The sequence below is a fragment of the Lemur catta genome, chromosome 6 (assembly GCF_020740605.2).
Source record: "Lemur catta isolate mLemCat1 chromosome 6, mLemCat1.pri, whole genome shotgun sequence".
Classification (NCBI taxonomy): Eukaryota; Metazoa; Chordata; class Mammalia; order Primates; family Lemuridae; genus Lemur; species Lemur catta.
In genome coordinates this window covers 42,845,861-42,867,392 of record NC_059133.1, presented here as the reverse complement: position 1 = coordinate 42,867,392, position 21,532 = coordinate 42,845,861, and the positions used below count along the sequence as shown (strand labels likewise).

The window sequence follows — 21,532 nt, the reverse complement described above, 5'->3', positions numbered from 1 at the left end:
CTATGTTTCCAATTCACAGCAGTCACTGCTTGTTTGTCCAATTTGTGGTTGCCTTTCTCTGCTCCTGCCCTCCGCTCCATCTACTTCTTGCAGAAAGCTGAAGGGCATAGCTTGAACTGAGCCGTGATGGGTTACATAACACCTTCTTGGACAGTCTGCTGGCAAGTGGAGGGGCCAGATTCATTTTTCGCCAAACCCCATCAAGCAAACAAGTGGAGGCAAAAGAGCAGAAGCCAGTGCAAAAAGGGGCCACAAATTATTTGTGTACAATAAAAGGTGTGATTTAGGGTCAAAAAACCTGAAAGTCACACATTTTTCATGAAGCTACATCCTGGATAGAATAGGAATCTAAGGACAAATCAAGGCAAAGCCAGTGAATGCGGTGACAATTGCCTTGCTGTTCATTACTGCTTGGGTCCGGGTCTTACCTGTTCGACCGAATATGAAAGACTCATTCGACAGCTCCCCACTGTGAGTTACAATCACCATTTTGTACATTCTGCCTTGCAGCAAGTTCTGGAAAGAGAAGCTCTGGATTTGAGGGTCAATTTGCGCTCTCTCCTGAAGAGTCCGATCCGGGTTGTACAGAAAGATATTGTACCAGCTGAGCTCCCCCACGGAGCGGGTCCAGCTAAAGGACAGGTGCCTGGTGGAGTTCTCTGTGATCTTCAGATTGGTGACAGCTGCTGGGACTGCAAAGTCAGGAGCAAGGGAGTGAGGGAGGGAGAGGCAGGGGGTGGGAAAGAAAGGGAGAAGCAAACAGAGAAAGTCAGATTCAAGTCAGATGGGAAAGAAAAACAATAGGAAAAGCCAAAACCATTTTTAAAAGTTTCATATTAGGATTTTGTGCCCCTTTTGGGCTTTAGGGCTACCTCTTGGCAAGGAGGACAAGTGCTGCCAGGAACAGCGTGAGGCCAAACTGTGGGCACAGCTGCTGCCTGGCTCCTTGGAAGGCCTGAGAGGCCGGCAGAAACTGAACAGGACATCTGTCTTGATTTCGCCTGGGTTCTCCTCCCTCCACCCTGCATGCTCTTTCTCAGGCTCTTTTTGCTTTCTCCTCTCCTTATGCCAGGCCCTTAAAAGTGGGTCTTTCCCATGGTTCTGTCCCTGGGTCCCTTCATATTCTATAGGACTAGCCGAGCAATCTCTCTCATTTACTTTACAGATTTAACTAGCATTTTGGTCCAAAGCTTTTTATGTCCAGCCCAGTTCTCCTCTGAGCTCAGGCCCATATTCCCATTTGTCTATGTTCCCTTTCTCTGCAAGTCATTCAGACAAACTCAATACAGAACAGAGTCTAGATTTCTCCTTGACCCTCCTTCCTCCTGCTTCTTTTATCTCTGTTAATGGAATCACCTTTTACCAGACACCCCAGGTAGAAACTCTGGAATCTTATTCTTTTCCCCTTTTTCTAATCCACTCAGCCACCAAGTACCACCGTTTCTAATGCAGAAATACTTCTTGACTATATCTACTATTCTTCACCAGGGCCCCTGCATTCTTTCATTTCATTCCATTTCATTTTGTTTCATTTTAAAGACGGGGTCTTACTATGTTGCCCAGGCTGATCTTGAACTCCAGGCCTCAAGTGATCCTCCCACTTTAGCCTCTCAAGTAGCTGGGACTACAGGCTTGTACTACCACACCTGGCTAGTTTTCTTATTTTTTGTAGAGACAGAGTCTGACTATGTTGAGCAGGCTGGTCTTGAACTCCTGGCCTCAAGCCATCCTCCCACCTCGGCCTCCCAAAGTGCAGGGATTATAGGCATGAGCCACCACGCCTGGCCTTATCTTTTTTAAGGTACAAATTTTCATTACATAACAATTACTCTCTAGCTGAAAATTTTTTATTGCCTCCTTACTGCTTATAAGATAATAAAAAACTAAACTCCTGAGGAAGGCATGCCAGGCACATTCTAATTTGGCCCCAGTCTGGTTTCCAGCCTCAGCTTTCCACTGTGCACCACACGTTAGCTACTCACAACTTCTCATCGTTCCTTCCCACATCTCCAGCCTTTGCTCAGGATAGTCTGTCTGCACGGGTGTTTGGCACCTTCTCTTCGTATGGAGAATTGCTTTATTTTTCATGACAGTACCAAAATGTCACTTTTATGAAGATTTCCCAATTCCACCCAACCTCCATGCTTTCCTGAATGTTGGACAAGATAATCTTTATCACAATGTACTGTCATTATTTGTCGATGCCTCTGTCTCCCCAAGTAGTCAGTCAGCTCTTCAAGGACAAGAGGCATGTCTGACTCATTGTTATGTCCCTATCAACCTTACCCCCACCCCCTTCAGACCTAGGTACTTAATAAATAATTAATCAATTAGGCCAGTGTGGTTGTCTGAATAATGGCCCCAGAGATGTCCATGTCCTAATCTCTGCAACCTGTGAATGTGTTACTTTATGTGGCAAAAGGGACTCTGTAGTTGTGATTAAGTTAAGGATTTGGAGACAAAGAGGTTATCCTAGATTGTCCATGTGGTGACCAAGGTACTTGCAAGAGTCCTTAAAAGATGGAAGAAGGAGGCAGGAGAGCAGAGAAAGAGATGTGAGGGCAGATGCAGAGGTTGGAGCAATGTCATTGCTGGAAGGGGGACACGAGACAAGGAATGTGGGTGGCCTCTAGGAGATGAAAAAGGCAAGGAACAGATTCTCCCCCTAAAGTCTCTAGAATGAACAAGAGCCCTGCTGACACCTGATATCTTGATTTCAGTCCTGGAAGATCCATTTTTAGATTCTAACCTGAAGGAACTGTAAGATAATAAATGTGTGCTGTTTTAAGCCACTATGTTTGAGGTAATTTATTGTAGCAGCAATAGGAAACTAATAGTACCAGTTTTAATGAAAAATCAAACTCGGTGTGGCAGGCTCAAAGCTGTCGGGGGGACAGGCTGAGTGGCGTGGAAGTGGTAAATCAGGGTGAATGCTACTACTGTGTCAAGAAATAGGTGTCCCCTCCCAATGTGGCTGGCTTCATCCCTGTCACCCTGTGATTCTTACACAATAGTAGACATTGGAGCTACCTGGTTCAAAACAGGAAGGGGTGCTGATTACCTGTTCGGCCTTCAGTTTGAGCTTCCTTGCTAAAGAGACCTCCACTGACAGTCAGGATCTGTATCTTGTATTTCTTGCCTGGTGTTAGATCTTCAAATTTGTGTTGCTTGGTGGTGGCTGGCTCTGACGTGTTGCTCAGAAGGATCCCATCTTCATTTAGAAGCAGAACATCGTATCTTTCTGCCACACCAACAGCTTTTTGCCAGCTTACTATTAAGGAATGGCTGCTGTATGCATTGTCTGCACTTATTCCCTGGACAGTTGCTGGCACTGCAAAGAAGCAAGAGAAGCAAGAAAATTCAAGTTCTATCATTTAGGATGAAGTAGCCAATTGAGAAAAACTCTCCTAAATCAACGGATGTAGGAGACAATGCCTTTGCTTTATTTATGCTGCATTGACACCTTCTGGGTGCCCTTAGGGAGAAAATATTTCTTGGCTGACTTGTCTGTATAAATATTTTGATTTTCTGTTTTTTCCTCTGATTTTAGAGAGGATCTTAAGATCAAACAGGTAGAAGAGTTAGTGAAAGTGACACTGATAAATATTCAGAGTGATGCCTATCTCTGTATTTAGAAAGTGGAAGAATGCCGAACAAATTTATCTTCAATGAATGTAACTTAGATGGCTGAATGATGTCTCTTGTTTAGACTTTTATTCCCAATATTAACTCAAGTCAAAACTTCAAGCCTTGACTTAAGCAGTAGTATATAATAATATTTGTACTATAGCTCCTGATGTGAAAGGCAAAATAGTATTATTTATTAATAATATTTTCTGTACGAGGTTCATTTCTTTTCTCATTCTACATAACCTTCTTAGGAGATTTAATCTACCCTCATGGTTTGAATTGTCACCCATAAGGTGACAACTCCCAAATTTAAATTTTCAGCTCAGATCTCTCTCCTGTTTTTGCAAATTATATCTCTCCCTGGATGTTCCACAGATACCCAACATTCAAGAATCCAAATAGGACTCCTTGTCTCCCTTCCCCTACGTTCTCCTTATCTTTTGCTCCTCTGTCTTGGTCCAAGTCAGAAACTTAAGCTGTCACCCTCACGTTTCTACACATACGCAAACACAAGTTTTATAATTTCTGTGTCCTAAATCTTCTGTCTCTTGAATCTATCCATTCTCTCCTCTACTGTCACTACCTGAGGACCGTACCATCTCTGGCATGTACTGTTGCCACAGTCCCTTGACCAGTCCCTTTCTTCCTCACCTGCATACCATATCCAGCATATTTTCACAGCCCTCCCACACTGATGGGCCTTCAGTGGCTCTCCGTACAAGGCCCTTCACGATTTGGTCTATCTGCTTACCTGGTCACATGGCTCACGTTCTTTATTCTAGTGTACTAAACAGTGTGTCGGGCCTCAAATGTGCCATGCTTTCTCTCACGTGCAGGCTTTTGCTTTTTCTGCTAGAACCCAGTCTAGCAGATGACTTCTTACTCTTTAAGTTTTACTTCCTCCTGGAAGCCTTCCTTGACTTTTCTTGTTTGCTCCCATAATGTTCCATAATTACTCTTACTTTAGCATTTACCATGTTGTCTTTAGCATTTACCACATTACCTTTTTACTTCTCTGTCTCCTTCACTAGATTATAAGGTTCTTGAGGTCACGGGCTCTGTCTTGCTATTGAATGCCCACTTTCTGACATAGTGCTTGACATAAGGTTGGAGATATATAGATATAAATAATAGATATAGATATGAAATAGAGGCACAGTAGGGCATGGTATGGAAGTCCCAGGCCCTATCACTAAATAAATGGTCATGAGAATGGGAGACATCTAAGAAGTACTGTGTCACAGTAAACAGCATGAGATTTGGAGCCCGCTGGACCTAGATTTGAATTATAGCTCTAGGTCTTATTTTATGTACCCTTGATAATGTTTCATAAACTTTCTGAGCCTTACTTTCCTCATCTGTAAGATGAAGTTAATGATCTCTGCCTCGTAGTATGACTAGAGATCATTTTAAACGCCTAGCATATCAAAGGCACTTATAGTTTATTTTTGTTTTAAAAATAATATATGAATAGTGATATTAATATAAATAAACACATTATTCATTCATTTGATACTTGTCCTTTAGTTATCCCTGGTAAAGTAGATGGCATGGGTGTATACTTTTTCTTAAAAAAAAAGAATTTTGAGAAAAGGGAGAAATTTTGAAAAATATACAATGACGGAAATCCGCTGATTAAAATGAAAGATTTTATATCCTTTAGCAAGCATAAAAGTTTATTCAAATGATTTGGTTTCTAATTACCTCTCACTTGTTTTGAAAATCTTTATTAAGAAAGAAAAATAAAATAAAAATGGAAAAAAAACAAAAGAAGTTTGATAAAAAAAATTTAAAGAAAGGAAAGTAAGATGAAAAGAAAAAATGAGAAAGACTCTTAAAACAACACTGACTTGTACAAACTTAGGTGGTTTTAAATTTAGATTTTTTGATTTGTGGATGCCTGAACCCATTCACTGTCCCACCGTGGAGAACGCTGAGGCATGCTACAACCCTTCTCCAGGTGGGTGCTCACCTGTCCGCCCGAGCGCATCTATCTGATTCCTCAGGGACCCGCTGACTGAGGCGATCTCAATCTGGTACTGTTCCCCGGCCTCCAGCCTGTGGAACGTGTGCTCAGAGATGTGCTTGGGGATGGTCTGAGACTCCACCTTTTGGTTCTGCCTGAATGCTGACACTGTGTAGGAATCAACATCTCCTCCACCAGGAGACCAGGTCACTGTCAGGGTATCTGTGGCTCCATTGGAAGAAATGTGAACATTTTTGACAGCACTAGGAACTAAAAAAGAAAATAAATTTAGAAGCCATCATTTAGAGAATGAACTGTGGAAATTTTCAACCAAAGTTTTCATGCTTCTTACGTGTCAGTATCTACACACATGAAAAAAGATGTAAATTTGCCATTTTTCTCTGACTTTTCTGCCTGAACTGAAGTTGCTGAGGGAAAGTTTAGAGGGAGATCAAGGCCAGTGAGCGGAAATGAAGAACACCAATGATATCACCAGGGCTAGTTAGACTGCTTGGTCCAAGTCTTAGTTTTCTCATTTACTAGCTGTGGGAGTACAGGCAAATTACTTAACCTTTATAAGTTTCAGTTTCTTCATCAGAAAAATGGCAATGATGATAACAGTAACCAGCCTGTAGCACTGTGAAGCTTGAACAAGATATAAAGTGCTTGGCTGCAGGTCTGGCTCATGGTGAACTGTCAATACATGTCAACACTCTAATAGAGTTCCAAAGAAGTGATAACCAAGCAACCGAGTTATTTAGACTTAATCTGTATGCTTCACAAGCACCAGCTAGTCACATCAATTTAATGCTATTTCTCTGAAAGTTTTTCCCCCACATCACATCCCCTTCCCATATCATACTTTATTTTTGTTAACCCATCTTGGACAACATCATTGTTACTATCAAGATAACTTTCTCCCATTTAGGCATCTCCCTTTTAATCCCTCCAAACCCTCAATCGAAAATGCCTGGGCTACCCGAATGTTGACTACCCCACTGTATCTACTCAGGTTCAAGAACAGTATTTCAAATTACCTGTTAAGCCCTCAATGAAGGCTGACTGCTGTACATCGCCACTGATGGTCAAAACGAGAATTTTGTACTGGCGCCCTGGTGTTAGGGAAGTGAATCGATACTCAGTTGCGGTATTTACAAGGTGAAAAGGAGGAAATACTTTCATGTCATTGAACAGCAGCTGGACTTCATACTGGTCGACATCCCCATCAGCTGGTGACCAAGTCACCTGCAAGTCCTCAGTGCTCCTATTCCGCAACGTTAGATCCTTAACGGGCTCTGGAACTGGGGAGAAAAATGAGAAGACATTTCAGGAAAGGAACTGATCGGAGTTTACCTACACAATAATTTATGAATCACATTCAAGGAACTGGCAGACATTTCCCTTCCCCAAATAAACCACTTGAACTACTTCATGCATAATTAAATAAGAAAAATTGGAAGCAATGATTAAAATTGTGATTTTTTTTTCTGACAAAAGTCTTACATGCTAAATGTTGGTAGAATATAATTATAAAATGAGTTATGATCTCAGTCGTAAAATAAAACAAGAAGTCTGGAGTTTTAATGCCACGATGCAGGAAGACGGGAAAGAAAAATGGGACATTTGGCCTTCTTGCTCCCCCACTATGCTTGCTTTTATCTACCAATAAATATGCTATAATTATGGCCCATGGCTTGGCTGAATGATGTTAGCTCCAAGTGAGAGGTACTGGGAATGTGATGTATTAATCAGTAAGTAGAGAAAATTCAACATTCAGATAAATTATTTACTCAATGACCTTCAAGTCCAACCAACTGTCAGATTTTGCAATCATTCCACTTACTTGTTCTCCCATTCCCTTGTTCACTGGCTTCATATTGTCCACTTTTTGTACTAACGGTGACACTGTACAACCGCCCAGGGACTAGCTGAACAAATACACACTCATTTTCTGACTTGGGAATGCTTTTCTTCTGAATGAAGTTGTTTTTGTTTTTAATAATGACTTCATAGTAATCAAAGTCTCCAGTGGCATGCACCCAGGATACCTTTAAATAATCACTCCTGGCTGAGTTGCTAACACTGATTCCCTGGACCTTGTCAGGCACTGAAAAAGAGAATAGAGAACAGCTAAGATGTAGTGATTCTGAGTGAGCACTGTATCACAGATGACAACCTGGGATGATAAAGCAAAGTGAGTAGATTTTTATTGCATGCATTTAAAAGCCAAATCTTAGATCTCTAGATCACAAGTTTCTGGAGGTGAAAGATTGTTACACTACTTGGGGTGATGAAATAGATCTTTTAACAGAACCCAATGAATGCATTCTAATCCTGTTGTTTGCCACCACAAAATGTCATTATAACATGGAACATTAAACATGGTAAATGATGATTAATATGCATGATGGTGCTGCTATTAATAATTCTAGCATGCCTTGGTGACTCAAGATGTGATGTTACCAAGAAGAGTATAAACAATCCAAAAGAAAAATGGAAGAAGAGGAAACACATGGTTAATTGCATAATGCATAAAGAGATTGCCCATGTCACTGGTGATCAAGGAAATGCAAGTCAAAACTACAGTGAAATACCATTTAACGTCCATTGGACTGGCAAAACTTACAAACCTCATAAAACTAAGTGCTGGAGAGGATGTCCCTCTACAGGTGATTGGATAATGAACACAGTGAAATACTATAATTAATTTCTTCTTCTTAACTCAAATCATAAAAATATAGATTTTTTTCCCCTTAACATCAAAACACAAAATATGAATGAAACTTATCAACATAATAAGTGAAAAGTTTCAATCCCCAAAAGATTACATATTGTATTAAAAATACCTTTTTTAAAAAATAATGTTAAAGGAACTAAAATTTTAAAGACCTATAATTTTAGGTCTGTATATAGATGCAATAAAACTATACAAGATGGAAAGCTTGGGAGATATAAACATAGGAGTCAAGATGTTGGTTACTCTGGTATGGATTAGTGAGGTGGAAACCACATGATTTGATGCAGATTATTGTTAAGGTCCTAGCTTTTATTTTAGGTAGTGGTTTCCCATGTACATGTTAAATTATTAAAAATTACTAACCAGATGTCAAAAAATAAAAGTAGCAATTGATACATGGTTTCCTGAACCAAGAATTATAATTAATCTAATTTTGTATACCTGAGGTTCTTCCCAATAAATATACAAAGAAACAAACAATCCCGTGTATCCATGGTTTCCTTCTCAACCAATAAATAAATAAATGCATGTTACCAGGAAAACTGTAAAATAACAATTCTAGATTTAGAACATGATAGTAAGGAGATTCTAGTTTTTACTTGATGCTGAATTTTAATTCAACAATAGGCCTTAGATTCATTACTGTTTGACTATAACGGAACATTATAAATATTAATGAGGAGGAACATTGAAAAGAGGCAGGAACTCAATCTAGGGTACTAAATTTCTGTTCTGATACTATCAAGTACTCTAGGCTGTACAGCTTCCCTCTGTGTTTGGTATATGTTAAGGGATTTCTGCTCTAACCACATGCCAAGCTTGTGTTTTAGTCTTTTCTTCTACTTTCCTCCCAAATCATGAAACGGCTCAGAAATTTCAGTATTTTTGCATTTAAGCTACATTTTTTTTTTTTTTTTTTTTTTTTTTTTTAGACAGAGTCTCACTTGGTCTCCCAGGCTAGAGTGCCATGGTGTCAGCCTAGCTCACAGCAACCTCAAACTCTTGAGCTCAAGCAATCTTCTTTCCTCAGCCTCCTGAGTAGCTGGGACTACAGGTGTGTGCCATCACGCCGGGCTAGTTTTTTCTATTTTTAGTAGAGACAAGGTCTCGCTCTTGCTCAGGGCTCAGGCTGATCTCGAACTCCTGACCTCAAGAGATCCTCCCTCCTCAGCCTCCCTGAGTGCTAGGATGATATAAACTACATTTGTTTTTTTACAATGCTTTTCATACTACAAGTTGTATCAGCATCCTTTGTTGGATTATATTTACTGATTAGTTTTTGGAATATAGCTCACCACAGATATGGAGCAAAGACTGGCATGCTTTCTTCAGGATATTGACCTGAAACCAATTACAGTGCTGCTTGAATGTAGTTGTTGCAGAGTTAAGGAGAGGAAATTATGAAGTGACAGTGTATGCATGGGCTAAGAAAGGTCAATCATCCAAGCAATTTCCTGAAGGCAAAGCAACTATTACAGGAAGAAAAACTAGGCTTAATACCATGCTAAGTCAATAAGGAGCTCTCCAGGTGGACTGGGGGTAATTTGTGAGACCTGCCTTACTACATGGTGGGACGATGCGATACAGAATTAGAAATATTGGTATTTCACCCAAAATGAAGAGCAAGAGCATCAGAAAAGGAAAAGGGCATTAAGATAATCAGCTAAAATCAACCAGACAACAACTCAGACATGAATCTCCAGTTAAACTCATTCGTCAGGGGCAATGACTTGCTCCAGTTAGTCATGCACCAAATCCAAGTTGATGCTGGTAAAAGTCAAGAGGATGCATTAAATAAAGTATCACTTGTCTTGCATTTAAAAATAATCTTAGCAAAAGGCCTGGCAATATTAAAGTCACATGGATAGGAAATGTTCAAGAAGTGGTATTGACGGGAAGCAAGAGGTTAGTAGTTGGATGACATACCCTTTAATTTCTGGTGATTTGGGGGCTCCACCTTTATCATCATTATGAGACACTGACATAAGACTGCTTTGTAAATGGAAGTCTGCTTTTCAGAGCTAAATCATTAGTGTGATTATCAGTATACTTAGACTTTTACTTATCTGAGGGTACGCATAATCTCTTTATGTCCTTGACTAGTACTCTCAGATATAGCGTGACATAATAGACATAGCAGGGGAGCTAGGCTGAGCTCTGCTGCTGGTCAGTTATGCAGCCTTGGAGAAGCCACACGCTCTCTGAGATTTTGTCTCCAAATGAGGAGATGAGGTTAGAACATTCTAAGGATCCTTTCAATGCTAGCATTCTGTAACAATGCAAGCCATCATAAGCGGTTCTTAACCATTTTGGGGTCACAGAAACAATGAGAATGTGCTAAAAGCCTTGGATTCTCTCTTTTCAAAGAAATGCACATACCTTTCCTATTCTCAAAAATTTCATGGACAATTTCCAGGGTCACTACATTCCTGAAGTCCACCCATAAATCACTAGGTAAAAACCCCTTATCTAAGTGATTTCCGATTATTCATTCACCAAATATTTGAGTGCCTGATAGGCCCCAGGGCCTGTGCTAGGTATTAGGGTGATGTCAATTGTCCCAGATCCTCCTGGAAAAACTGACATTTTCAAATGCAAAACTCAATCCATAGCTTAGTAGGAAAGATTTGACAACCTATTAATGCCAATCTTAAGCAGAAATCTCAGATGTAAACCCCAGAAAGCATAAATACACTGGGAATATGGTAACTGTCTAAATTTAGTTCTTTTCAGCACATTGCAGACCTCAGGTTGACTTCCTTTGCTAAGATTTTTGCTCCCTAGTCCCAGAACTATAAAGGTTCACATTTTCAACTTGTGTCAAAAAGGATGAACAGTGATTTGACTAACAGATATTTCAGGAAGGATTTCAGGACAGAGAGCTTCATAGGCTCTGGAGTCATTTAGAACTGGGTTTAAATCCGGGATCTGAAACTTACTGGCTGTTTAACAAGGTAAACAGTTGAACAAGTTACTTAACCTCCCTAATCTTTAGCTTCCTGATCTGGAATAATAACAATGACTACCTCACTCAAGACTTTATAGGGGTTAGCTAGCTTACATATGGAAAGCCAGGCACTACTAAGCAAAAAGTGCTCCCTAAACAGAAATACGTTTTTACGCTGTTTGCACATGATATGAATTTTGGCCACAAAAGCTATGTTATTCTTACTCCAAAGGTAACATTTGCTCCCATAAAGACTTCCTTGGGTCAAAATATGAAGACTAATAACAGTTTTGTGATCTCAACTGCCTCCCATCCTGTCACCGCAGAATGTTTACAGCTCTGTGATGTCCCTAACCCTACCCCTACCCCTACCCCTACCCCTACCCCTACCCCTACCCCTACCCCTACCCCTAACCCTACCCCTAACCCTACCCCTACCTCTAACCCTACCCCTACCCTACCCCTAACCCTACCCCTACCCCCTACCCCTACCCCTACCCCTAACCCTACCCCTACCTCTAACCCTACCCCTACCCTACCCCTACCCCTACCCCTAACCCTAACCCTAACCCTACCCCTACCCTACCCCTACCCCTACCCCTACCTCTAACCCTACCCCTACCCCTACCCCTACCCCTACCCCTAACCCTACCCCTACCCCTAACCCTAACGTGCTCATCGGTTCTTACGGGGCCCTGCACCTTCACGCGTCTTTACCTGTCCGCTCTTGGCTGAAGGAATGGTTTTCATACTTGCCGCTCCTTGTACTTATGGTCACGTTGTAGAGGCGGCCTGGGGTGAGGGAGCTGAAGGAACACTCGCTGACAGACTTGGCGATGATGAGGGACTGGACCACCCTGCTGTCATGAGAGAGCGTCACCACGTAGCTGTCCACGTCGCCGGGCGCCGGCAGCCAGGAAACGCTGAGGTAGTCGTTGCGGCCCGAGTTGTTCACCGTTACTCCGCTCACGCCGGACGGGACTGTGGGTGTCACGGGGGAGAAATTTTAAAAAGACAGGCAGTCAACGGTTTGCGTCATCTGTCGTGGCCAACAAAATCTGTGGACTCCGGAGAGCTAAGCTGATTACGGAAGAGGTCAAAGAAGCGAGGGGATTTCACTTTAGCCTCTGGAAGCTGAGCGTTCTTACGCCAGGAGGCTAACCAGAATAAAAACGCAAGGCGCCTTTAGGATGGATGCCTCATAGATACAAGCATGCCGCTGCCGCGCTTTTATGGGGTTGCTGTTTGTAAAGTGCCTTCAGGGGACGCATTTTTACGAGAAGGTGTCCGGAGGTTCCCGGCAGGAAACGGAACAAACCTAACAATCCCAATGAATCAACTCGAACCAAGCTCACCAGTAAAGCAAGGATGGTTGAGGGGAAGGTGAAGAATGTGAAAGCTTTTCTAAAGATCTTAGACTTCAGCTTAGACTTCAGGACAGCTTCAATCTTCATGCAGTTCATTCCTGGGGAGTCTAATAGCTGACACAACTGGAGGGACTGTGTTTTCCCTTTGCAAAGCATTTCCTGCCCTCTAGTGGCAAGAAATAACTCTAAAAACCTGTCCTGGAAGCAAGAAGTCTGGAAACTGGACCAACTGCGGGCAGAGAGCGCTATTATGGTGGTAACGGCCTTTCTGATGTCAAGCATAACCATTTCCTTGTGTCAGTTGGGGTTTAGTGCCACAGATATTTACTGAGAACCTGCTCTTTGCCAGGTACGCAAAAATGGAAAGGGCATGGATGCCTTTAAGGAGTTCCCAGGCCAGGAGGATCGTTAGCAAATTAGTATTGTAGTATTGAGTCTAAGTTGTACCATATTTCAGAAATAAGTGCCTAGTAAATAGTACTGCCATTAGTGAATAAAGGAAGAAAGTGCCAAGTAGATATGAACTTCAGTACTGTTTTCATCCTTAGTTGATTAACTTAGCTAAATAGTTTCATATAATTGTCAATATTAGTACATCACATGTAATGGATAGAATTTGGCTGGATGACTAATGACAATCCTTCTAATCTAATATGCTCTGACTTTGTGAGTTAAGCTCCAGAGTCTCCCTCACACTTAAAAGCACTTACTCATCACCAAAAATTATGAACAACACTCAACTGAACAAACGCTGATCCACATATATGGACATTTTTTAGATATAAAGTTGAACTTTTAGCAATAAGATTTATGTATGAGTATATTCCCTTCCTTTCCTTCCTTCCTTCCTTCCTTCCTTCCTTCCTTCCTTCCTTCCTTCCTTCCTTCCTTCCTTCCTTCCTTCCTTCCTTCTTCCCTCCCTCCATCCAACCATCCATATGTCCTTTGGTTGATCTCAAAAGCAACTTTTTCTGCTTGTTTTTTAAAACTGCTGGAAATACTTACAACTTCTAACATTTTACTAGAAAAGATACAATGATCCTGAGTTTTGCCAAAAGTATGATTCACACATTTAAGAAAAATAGGTACAAAATTGGCTTGTTTTTCTTTTAGAATGAGCATGTTTTCAGATTAGAATTAGATTTGTTAAGCATATCTGATAGCTTCAATTTTAAATATTATTCCACCTTATCTAGGCTGGGAGGGTTTAGTTCCATATGTTTCTACTCTGTGGAAACATAAGTAAAATAAAAGAAAGTCTTTCAAAATTATTTCAGTATTGACCTATTTCAGCAATTTGAGAAGATAGTAATGATTATAAAGTCCTTAGCCACTGAATTATTTACAATTTACTGTGTACCAAATTTACCAATCTGGGTACCTTTCAAAATCCCTAGTTGTTGTACTGCTACAGTAGTATCCCATTCCTCTCCTTCCTCATGATAATGTGCACTCTTAATATGTTTGAGTACAATAACTCATGCTTATATGTATTCATATTTTGTGTGCTCCTCACAACTTTATGATAATCCTTCAAAGAATTTCTTGCCCCTTTTTTGAATGCTTCTATTATATAATACAGGTCAAATACCGATACCTCTGTTATAACTAAAATAAAGGTATAAAAATAATTATGAGTTCCACTTATTTCAAATGGCCACTCATTTCAGGTGATATCATACACTTTACTGTGTTGGTATAACACAATAAGTTGGACAGCCCTTGTGATATTTTAAAATGAGAATTTTATGTATAATATATATTTTAATTTTGTGTTCTTTCATTGCATTATGTAGAAAATTACATTTCCTTCTTTGGTGCTATGGCTCTCTGACACACATTACCAAAATATGACTAGTTGTTCACCAACCATTTCCTTTCCTCCCGACACAAAGCTAGACTGTATTTCTCAGGCTTCCCTGCAGTTAGATGTAGCCACGTAACTGAGTTCTGGCCAGAGGAATGTTGGTGGAAGTGATGATTCTACTTCCAGGTTTGGTAATCTGCACCATGCCCCTCCATTCTCCAGAGAAATGGAGAGAGCTCTGAGGACCTAGAGGAAGGAAGAGCCATAGATGATAGGAGACAGGATCCCTGAATTGCTGCTTGCAGAAAAACCAACCAATCGAGTCATCCAATCAGGAATACCCACATTGTAAAGTTGTGTAAGCAGGAAATAAGTCAGTCTAACTTGACTGATATAGCTGCAACTCACTGGGAAATGAATGCAAGGTCCTCCTCAACTCCTCTCCTCAACTTTCTTGTTATTTCTCCTTCTCTACTCTGACGCACAGGGTAGGAATGAATTACCACATATGGATTAAAAATTGGAGGCTTAGAGAAATAAATGAATGTAAGAACTAGGACCAGAATCTGGCCTTCCTGATTTCCAAGCTAAGATTTTCATCACCCCCATCCTCAGCAATGCTACATTGTTGGATGGTGCCAAGAACCATTGAAAGAGAAGAATGAAGTCATCAGGAAGAAAGTTGCAGATGACAGTGTTAGCTGACATAGAATGAGGGAAATGGGCATACATCAGTGAATTTCTACCAGGACTATGAAACATCTTTTCAGTGACTTAGTTGCTCTTCTGGGAGAGTTAATGAAGTTAATGTTCCTTGGGCTTATTAAGTAGGTGAGACTCATGATTTTAGAAAGAGATACATTTATGATGCCTGCAGCTGATACTCAGAATCTGAGCGTTGGAGAGGTAGAAGGAGAAGCCTGAAATCCAACTTAGAATAATTTTATAAAATTATGTAGGCAAGGTCACCAACCTGACTCTGAGTTCACTAATAAATATCAAAGCTTCTATTGGGTTTATGCGATTTTTTTTTCTTTCTAAGGAATTGGAACATAAATTTTATATATAATATATATTTTAATTTTATGCTCTTTCATTCCATTGTGAAGAAAATTACAATTCCTTCTTTGGTGCTATGGCTCTCTGACACACATTACCATAATGACATTTGTTTACTTAGCTTTCTGCCCTATTTGACAGGGAGCTCTTAAGGTCAAGGAACATTGTTTAGGTGGCAGATAGTATTAAGCACTTGTTTAAGATTGCTTATGAAGGCATATGTGATTTGAGAATTATATTACCTCAACTTCTAACCACATAAATTGGAAATCATTTTCTTTCTATGTCTTGAAAGGCAAGAATATGAAAGAGAGTGAAAGATACTTTGAGAGTTTTGTTTTGTTTTTCAAATTCATTACTTGTTTACCTTAACTGGGACATAAACATTTCAAAGGTAATCAACTGAATGAGAGGATAAGCTTAGGCATCAAGTGACTATTATGTCTTTGCAAAGGTTTTCCTAGGAGTTCTGACATGTTTATTGGAGATTTTAGAAAATTCAGGATTTGTTCTCTCCTGCCCTCATTCATCACCCAATTTCCATTCCATGTACTTTTTTTCCAGACGGTATTGAAACTTAGCTTTTAGGAAGGCCAGAGATGAGTTTGTTTTTAGGCTATTTTAAAAAAAATTCTAGAATGTTCTGTTTGGGGATCCTAGGTACTAAGATGCCTGTAAGTCATAGAATAGATACATACATCTCCACTTCTTACCTGTTCGTCCCTCCACCACCACTTGTCGAGAAGAGATCCCTCCACTCACTGTTGTCACCACCACCGAGTAGAGGCTGCCCGATTTGAGGGAGTGGAAGCTGTATCTGCTGGTCTCACTGGAAACACTTTCATTTTTGATGACCACATTTTCATGGATCAGTAAGACTTGGTAAAATTCTACATCTCCCAGTGCCTGGGTCCAGTTAGTAAACAGACTACTGGTCATCCCTTGGTTGGCCACATGCAAGCCAGTAACTTGGGCAGGCACTAAAACACAGTAGACAGAAGACAAAACAAATGACACTTAGTCACCCTAAGGAAGTGTAAGAAAAATGAGTCAAAAAATGGAGACAGACTTGAAAGTGCCCAAAATAATTTTTTTGTTGTCTCTGTAGACTCTCAGTTCTATTTCCTGTGGCATATGGAGAACTACTCCCCTACAGAGGCTCTACTACTTTTAAAAAGCTGCTTATATGGGAAATCAAAATTATTTAGGATCCAAGGATAAATGATGCATGGTTAATCAGTAGTTTTGAATTTAAATTTTAAGTAATGAAGGCTGTGTTTTTGAAGATAATATGATTTTCTCTGTCTTTGCCCCATGAGAACATAAAGCCATGTGATCTACTTGAGCCAATGGTTGTTATGGGGTGGTACTGGGAAGTTCCTTCAATATTATAATTAGGTTATGGTCTGGCAAACTGGTTAGTTCTTTATGGGCACATTCTGAAAAGGGCCATTATTATAATACATGAAAATGCTATAATAATATAAATTATATTGTCATATATAAAAATAATAATAATGACAAGGATAACTATTGAATCCCTGCTAAGTGGCAATTATGGGCAGTATACTTTATAGAAGTTATATTATTTGATACTTATTCAAAACTATAAAGCTGATTTCATTTTTCCCTTTTTTAATGAAGAAACCAAAGATCACAAAATGTAAGTAATTGAGCCTGTATCATAGTGCTAACAAATAGTCAACCTGGGGTCCAAAGATCTGTCTAACTCCTAAGCTTGTGCCCTTTTCTTGATTAGCAATGATTGTGACTTCCAACCTATCCTTTAACAAATCTTATACACAAATCTTGAAGTTGATACTTGGTCAACATATATTCTTCTTTGTGCCTCTTTCCTGAATTAGGATAATCAAAGGGATTGGAAACTTGGCACTCCTCTTCTTAAAGTTCCCTGCCTTTTGGGTTATGATACAAACATATTCATTAAAAAATGCTACTATACATGGATCAGAAGATTTAGGATTCTAAATTCTAAAGTTAGAAATTTAGAATTCTAATTCTAAACTTTATATGGGAAGCAAAGCATCTACAATGGCGAAAACAATTTTGAAAAAGAACAAAGTTGGAGGACTAACATCATCTGATTTTACTAAAAAATAGTAATCTACAATAATCAGGTCACTGTGATCCTGGCAAAGGATACAGACACGTAGATTGATGGAAAAGAATTGAGAGCCAAGAAATAGACCAACAAATATATAGCCAGTTGATTTTTTAGAAATGCAAAGGCAATTTAGTGGAGAAAGGATAGTCTTTTCAAGAAATAGGGCTGAAATTATTAGATATCTATATGCAAAGAAATAAACCTTGACTCATATTTTATACTATATATAAAAGTTAACTCAAAATGGATTACACACCAACATTTAAAACCTAAAGCTATAAAACTTCTAGGAGAAAATCTTTGTGACTTTGTGTTAGGCAAAGATTTTTTTTAGATATGACACCAATAGCATAATCTATGAAAGAAAAAAATTGATAAATTGGACATCAGAATTACAAAGCCATGATCAGCAAAATACACTAACAATATAGTGAAAAGACAAGCCACAGACTGGGAGAAAACATTTTCCTCACACATTTTGGACAAAAGACTTGTCTGTAGAAGAAAGAACTCTCAAACTTAATGATAAGAAAACAAACAACCCTATTTTAAAAATGGGCAGGATATTTGAACACAAACCTCTCCAAAGAAGATAAATGTATGGAAATAAGCATTTGAAAGGATTCTCAAGACCATTAGACATTAGGAAAAGGCAAATTAAAGCCACATGAGATACCACAGCAATTAGAGTGGCTAAATTATAAAACAAACAAACTGACAACACCATGCTGCTGAGGATGTGGAGAAAACGGAAATCTCTTATATTGGTGGGAATGTAAAATTTTACAACCACTTTGGAAAACAGCCTGACAGTTTCTTACAAAGTTAAACATACACTTACCATATGACCCAGCAATATGGGTGGTAGGGATGATGAAAATGATCATAGTCTAAAACAATGCCTTGGACTTCCACTCTGGCAGTATGATGAGCAAGATACCAAAAAAATCCCTCCAATAAACACAACTACACATGTTGAATAAAATGTAAAAATGTAAATGAATCAGTAAGTTGTCAAGAATGTAAGAAATTCTCAGAGGCCAAAACTAGGTGCCACAGAGGTAACTGGATCACTGAAGCAAACTGTCGTCTTGACAGCATCTTTCAAACATAAATTTAAGCTTCAATTTTATGGTATTGCAGGATCTCAGAGAGAGGAGGTAAAGTGTAGGACTTTTATAGACTGAAGAAGCTCACAGGTGACCCTGCATGACACTGGATCCTAAAAGGCTACATTCTAAGTGTAAATTAAATAAATATTCCCTCTCTACTCCCCATATCACCCTAGCCTCTTTAGTAGTGAGTGGAGAAAAAAATTTCCTCTGAGCATTCCTAATCTTAAGATAGCTTCTATGTGTTTGCAATCAGAATTCATAAAACCTGAGTGATCATAAAAACCTTAGGTTCATAATTTAGATAATTTAAATTAAAGTAGGTCTGGTTTGATAGTAGTCCTGTGCACCTGAAAGAATCAAATGAAAAATTCTTTCTGAAATGCACCTTCAAACAAGGCCTTAAAGAATTCCCACAGAATAAAATTCTAGGGAATATGAGCTTACAGTAAAAGAAATCACAAACATTTAAGGAAATAAAACATTATAAGCAAAAGGCAGGAAAATCAATAGACAAAAGGATCTAACTCCTGAAGATTTCATATATTGTAATTATCAGATTTAGAATGAAAAATAAACATTGTTAATTTGCATATAGCAATAAAAGAGGGAAATGAAAATATAACTAAATACTAGCAGAGCATAACATAGATTTGAAAGAGAGCCAAAGAATGTTTAAAAGGGAAATATGTAATAATTAAAAGTTAAAACTCAATGGGTAGATTTAGAAATAGATTAGACAGAGCCAAAGAAAGAATTAATGAACTTAAAGAGATGAGGAAATTATCAAGACTGCAGTCCAGACAGCAAATACATGAAAATTGTGAAATATAAACACACGTGTATGTATGTGTTCTAGAATACCAGAAGGAGACAGAGGGGAAATAGAGAAGAGGCAAGAGGTGATATTGGAGCTGGGGACAGTGGTTTATGCCTGTAATCACAGCACTCTGGGAGGCCGAGGAGGGAGGATCGCTTGAGGTCAGGAGTTTGAGACCAGCCTGAGCAAGAGTGAGACCCCATCTCTACTAAAAATAGAAAGAAAAAAAAAGAGGCAATATTGGAGAGTTAATAGCTGAGAATTTGCAGGATTATTGAAAGATACTAATCTGAAAGTAGGGAAATCCCAATGAATCTCAAGCAGGATAAACAAAAAGACACCTACATCTAGATCATTATTGTGAAATAACTGAATACCACAGACAAAGAGTGGATCTTAAAAGTAGTTATAGTAAGCAGACAGATTACTCAGAGAGAAATAAAAATTAGGCTGACAGCTGAAATTTCAACAGCAACAATAAATGCCAGGAAAACTAGAATAATATCTTCAATGTGCTGAGAGAAAATAACTTCCAACGTAGAATTGAAACCCAAGGAAAACATCTTGCAAGACTGAAAGCTATATAAAGACATGTCTAGCTAGGCATGGTGGCATGTGCCTGTAGTCCTAGCTATTCGGGAGGCTGAGGCAGGAGGATCGCTTGAACCCAGAAATTTGAGGCCAGCCTGGGCAACATATATTATATTTAGAGTCTCTGTTTCTAAATATAAATAGAAACATGCCCATAAAAAGCAAAAGTGGAGAGGGTTTGTCCCTAGAAACTTTCAAGAAAGAAATTTGAAGAGTGTTCTCCAGGATGAAGGAAAGTAATGGGGGAAAAGATGGTAAATTGGTAGGTACATCTAAACAGATGTTGACTGTATAAAACAATAATTCCATTTTTTTTATGGGGCTAAAAAAGGAGAGAGAAACAAAATACAAGACAACAATAGTATATAAATTGAAGAAAGGAATCTTTGCTTCCTATTTCACTGAGAAAATGAGAGCAATTAGAAGACAACTGCCCACCGATACATCTTCCTACCCCCTGGCATCTCACCCATATCTTCCTTCCTAACTGACATTCAAGTGCGATTACCTGTGCTCCTTTCTAAAGCCAGTTCCTTCACGTGTGCTCTAGATCCAAATACCTCTTTCCTACTCAAAGAATAACTGCGGTATTTCTTCCCTCTCTTTACATCATCACCATTCCCCTGTCTTCTAGATCATTCCCATCAGCATAAAATATGCTCTTATTTCTTTTATCCTTAAAAAGCAATCCTCCTTTCAACTGTACTTCCTCTTCTAGATGCTGCCCTATTTCTCTGCTCTCCCTGGCAGCAAAACTCCTTGGAAGCGTTGTTCTTTACTCTGTTTCAAGTTTAGCCAAATAAACCCAAGCAAAGTAAAAAGAAGGAACTAATAAAGATAGCTGAAATTAGTAAAATAGAAAACAAACACAACAGAAAGAACCCATAAAACCATGCCCAGGACATAATAGGCATTTAATGAATATTTGTGAATTGCATGTTAAATAATTCAGCAGACAGAACACTTTAAAATCTGAAATGCATACACATTATTACCTGTTCTGCCTTTTACGGAAGAGGAATTTTTTAAGTCTCCACTAATAGTGGTGACTGTAGCCTTGTATTTTCGTCCAGGCACCAGGTCGGTAAAAGTGAATTCTTTGGCCTCTTTGGAGAGCGGCTTGTGGATGAGTAAGAGGTCTCTGTCAGCTAGTGAAATGGTGTATTTCTCCCATTCTGTTACAGGGGTCTGCCACATGATGCCCAGTGAGGTTTCATTGGCATGCTTGACACGGAGCTGGGGGACAGCCAGGGGAACTGAGGAAAGCAATGGAGATGTGGGTCACTGATGGACTCAGACACACTCACCGAGTATTCTTTCGAGGGCTCTTCTCCTCCATCCTCAAGGGTGTTCCGATTCAACATTTATCAG

At 39.3% G+C, this 21,532-nt stretch overlaps 1 protein-coding gene across 2 annotated transcripts in view; it reads right to left on the bottom strand.

The window, feature by feature from the left end:
• PTPRB (protein tyrosine phosphatase receptor type B) overlaps window positions 1-21,532 on the bottom strand; it is a 106,740-nt gene that overhangs the window by 35,569 nt on the left and 49,639 nt on the right. For both annotated transcript variants that reach the window (XM_045553367.1, XM_045553368.1), the window contains 8 exons: window positions 21,157-21,417; window positions 16,227-16,493; window positions 11,998-12,261; window positions 7,440-7,703; window positions 6,634-6,897; window positions 5,603-5,866; window positions 3,062-3,331; window positions 429-692 (listed from right to left, as the gene is read on the bottom strand). In XM_045553367.1, coding sequence (XP_045409323.1) covers window positions 429-692; window positions 3,062-3,331; window positions 5,603-5,866; window positions 6,634-6,897; window positions 7,440-7,703; window positions 11,998-12,261; window positions 16,227-16,493; window positions 21,157-21,417 — 2,118 coding nt within the window. The remainder of the gene's footprint in view (window positions 1-428; window positions 693-3,061; window positions 3,332-5,602; window positions 5,867-6,633; window positions 6,898-7,439; window positions 7,704-11,997; window positions 12,262-16,226; window positions 16,494-21,156; window positions 21,418-21,532) is intronic.